The sequence below is a fragment of the Orycteropus afer genome, unplaced genomic scaffold (genome assembly GCF_000298275.1).
Source record: "Orycteropus afer afer isolate SDZICR_OR568_19922 unplaced genomic scaffold, OryAfe1.0 scaffold00111, whole genome shotgun sequence".
In the NCBI taxonomy this organism is placed as follows: Eukaryota; Metazoa; Chordata; class Mammalia; order Tubulidentata; family Orycteropodidae; genus Orycteropus; species Orycteropus afer.
Genome location: NW_006921698.1, coordinates 7338712 through 7342301, shown reverse-complemented (window position 1 = coordinate 7342301; position 3590 = coordinate 7338712). Strand labels below are relative to the sequence as shown.

The window sequence follows — 3590 nt, the reverse complement described above, 5'->3', positions numbered from 1 at the left end:
CGAGATGGATTGATACAGTGGCTGCGATGATGGGCTCGAGTATAGCAGGGATTGTGGGGCTGGTGCGGGATCGGGCAGTGTTTCGTTCTGCTGTGCACGGGGTCGCTATGAGTCGGAAACGACTCGACGGCACTTAACAACAACAAATCAATGTGCTATAAAGGCATGTATATTATACCTGCCTTACTTACTCATACATATATGCTTGTAAATGCATAGACTGTTTCTGGAAGTATATACCAAAAAAATAAAAGTGGCTGATTCTGGGAATAAGAATGGAAGAATTGAGGTGGCAGAAAGACTTTGCTGTATACTGTATAATTTTTTTAAAAACTGTATTTATTTATTTTTAAATAAAAACACTAGTTTTTATAAAGTATACACAAGTGACCATACTGGCTAAGAGTATCCTAGCTGGCCACCGAGGTGAACTCAAAAATTGTATTCTGTTCCTCAGGGCAGAGCACCAAGAGCAGAATAAGGTGGAGAAAATGTAACAATTTTTTGTTACTACTCTCTAGATTAAACTAGAGAGTGTAATCTTTTATAGAAGAAATATAATTGATATTAGTCAGTTAATACGATTTTAAAGAAGTGACAAGAAGGACTTTTCTGTTCCTTTAGGGCTGTCTCCATATGGACCCTGCTGAGAGACTGACTTGTGAACAGCTGTTACAGCACTCATATTTTGACAGCATCAGAGAAATAGGGAGTTTGGCAAAAGAACATGAAAAACCAACCAGGAAGACCCTAAGACCAAGCCGAAAGCACTTGCCTGGGGTAAAAATGGTGCATTGCTTTATGGAAGCATCCATGGTTACAGTTTCAAATTATCTCATACCTGCCCCTGACACATAGCAGAGCTCTGGTAGTGCTGTTGTTAAAGCACTGGGCCACTGGGCTGCTAACCAAAAGGTCAGCAGTTTAAACTCACCAGCCACTACGCAAGAGAAAGATGAGGCAGTCTACTTCCATAAAGATTTACAGCCTTGGAAATAATAAGAGGCAGCTCTACCGCATCCTAGTGGCATAGTGCCTAAAGCACTTGACTGCTAACCAGAAGGCTGGCGGTTCAAACCCACCAGCCACTCCTTGGAAGGAAGACTGGGCAATCTACTTCCGTAGTGATTGTTGTTGTTGTTATGTGCCATTGAGTTGGGCCCAACTCTTAGTGACCCCTCCTTGGATTTCCGAGGCAGTATCACTATGGAAGTAGATTGCTCCATCTTCCTTCCAAAGGAGTGGCTGGTGGGTTTGAAACATCAGCCTTCTGGTTAGCAGTCAAAGCCTTAGGCACTTCGCTACCAGAGCTCCTAATACTGCCTTGGAAACCCAAGGAGGGGTTGCTATGAGTTGGATCTGACTCAATGGCAGTGAGTTTGATTTTTTTTTTTGGTTTTCTACTGCACCCTATAGGGTCACTATTAGTCAGAATTGACTTGATGAGAGTGGGTTTGATTTTTTTTGGTTTTGGCTCCTGATACTCAGTCGACTTGAAGGTGGCAAGTGTGACCTGTATCTACATCACCCTCATTGCAGTGCTAGAAAAAGGGCCACATAATCTATCAACCTGGGCCCCGAGACAGCTACCTTCTCCCCGAATCCTAAAGGTATCTTTATCTGACAGTTTCCTGCTGCCACGCAGGGGCCAGGGTTCTGGCTTGTCTTGAGTGCAGGTCTCAGCCAGGTACATGAGTGTGAATCTAGCTGAGTGTGCTGCTTGCACTTTGGGAAGTAAGGTTTATCCTAGGCAGCTTCTTCTCTTGTGATTCCCCATCATGTTTGCCTTCAGTATTGACATCCCCAGTTTTACTACAAAAAAGAAACGTGTTTTCCTCCCAGATTATTTAATCTTCAGAGCTGGCTAGGGAAAATACAGTGATGAGTGCTCTCAGTGATATCAGCTGGATGGCACATTTAACCAGAGAATAGCATCTAAACTATACCATAGGAGCCTGTGAAGACTGGCAAAGTGGCAAAAAGGGCTTATATTTTTGCTGTAATAACTCTGGTGGTATAGTGCCTAAGGCATTGACTGCTAGCCAGAAAGCTGGCAGTTCAAACCCACCAGCCACTCCTTGGAAGGAAGGTTAGGCAATCCTACTTCCATAGAGATGGCGCCTTGGAAACCCAAGGAGGGGTCGCTATGAGTCAAATTGACTTGATGGCAGAGTTTGTTTTTTGGTAGGCGGAACCACAGCTAAGATGAGCTGACCGCACCTGCTCACTGGTGGACCTGAGTCGGTACCCTTGGCATCTTGCCTTAACCTGTCCCTTTGTGGAGCCGATGCCAAGAACAGCATTAAATGGCATTTGGTGGTGTGTGTGGAGTACAGAGGAAGGGAGAGCATAGAAAGCATAGAGAGCATAGAAGGGAGAGCGTAGAAGGGAGAGCATTAGAAACAGGTACAGCCTTCGGGTAGACCAGAGATAAGGAATTAAAAATATTTTTTAATTTTCTGTCTACCTCAGGTAGAAAACAGGCTGGAAATAGGTTTTTCTTCAGAGTTACCCCTTATCTAGCTGTTACTTTATGTTTAAGAGTAAAGTGTCTTGATGGAAATCTCTCTACTTGAAAGAACAGGGGAACTGCTAATTGGTTATATAGCTTCTAGGTCCCCTGTTTGATTTTAGGTCCACTCTTTTCAAATACCTGAAGCAATACAAAAAATTTTATTTGACATTGACAATAAATTCAAACATTTTCTGGCAGCATGAAGGGAGCAGGTTTGCCTTTTTTAACTGAAAAAGTGAGCAAATCCCCTAAGTACCTAGACATTAGTTTTCTTTGCTGTAAGACAAGGTGTTGGGTTAAAAGATTCCTGAGTGCCTGGAAACTCTCCACTCCTATGAACCTATGCTTTTTCTGAAAAATGTTTACATGCAGATTTTTCCTTTTCCATACTCTCCAGATTTTCTTCAATGTGCGTATTTTGATTTTTAATATAAAATAAACCTTTAAAAGGAAAAGCAGAGGCCAAATATAAACATGTTTGTCCTTGCTCAGATCCTGGACTTTGTGCAGAAAATGTTACATAACTTACTTTTGTGTTACACTCTTAGTAATGAAATAAAATGCATGCCACTGTTATGAGTCTAACTCAGTGTTTTATATTTTCAGTTGCAGTGCTTACCTCAGCTAACCAGCAGCAACATCCTTCCAACTCTGGATAATAAAAAGTACTACTGTAATACCAAGAAACTTAACTACCATTTTCCAAATATTTAAGGAGCTAGAAGACTGATGATAGAGGGAAGCAATGATTTTAATTGATAAAAAAAAAAAAAAACCCAAAACCTTAGAGATTTCAAAATGGAGGTTTTGATTGACAACCACCACAATGACAACAGGAGAAATCACAAGCAACTAACTGGGGGGTAGGGTGAGGTCGGGTGGCTTTTGGCAAGATATGAAGAGAAATTCCAGATCCAATCTTCCATAATAGTGTCCTGAACAGAAAGGAAGTCTTCTTTGGAGTTTCCTTTGTATTTTTGTTGTACCCAAGCAGCCAAGCTTATGGATAGAACGTAAATTGTACCTATTGCCCACACACCCCTCTGGCAAAATTAAATGATGTCAAAAAGATTTA

At 41.6% G+C, this 3590-nt stretch overlaps 1 protein-coding gene across 1 annotated transcript in view; it reads left to right on the top strand.

Moving 5' to 3' along the window:
* Positions 1–3229, top strand: part of CDKL1 (cyclin dependent kinase like 1) — an 82329-nt gene extending 79100 nt beyond the window's left edge. The window contains exons 8-9 of the mRNA XM_007943688.2: positions 625–780; positions 3122–3229. Of these exons, the coding sequence (XP_007941879.1) occupies positions 625–780; positions 3122–3229 (264 nt within the window). The remainder of the gene's footprint in view (positions 1–624; positions 781–3121) is intronic.
* The last annotated feature ends 361 nt before the right edge of the window (positions 3230–3590 follow it).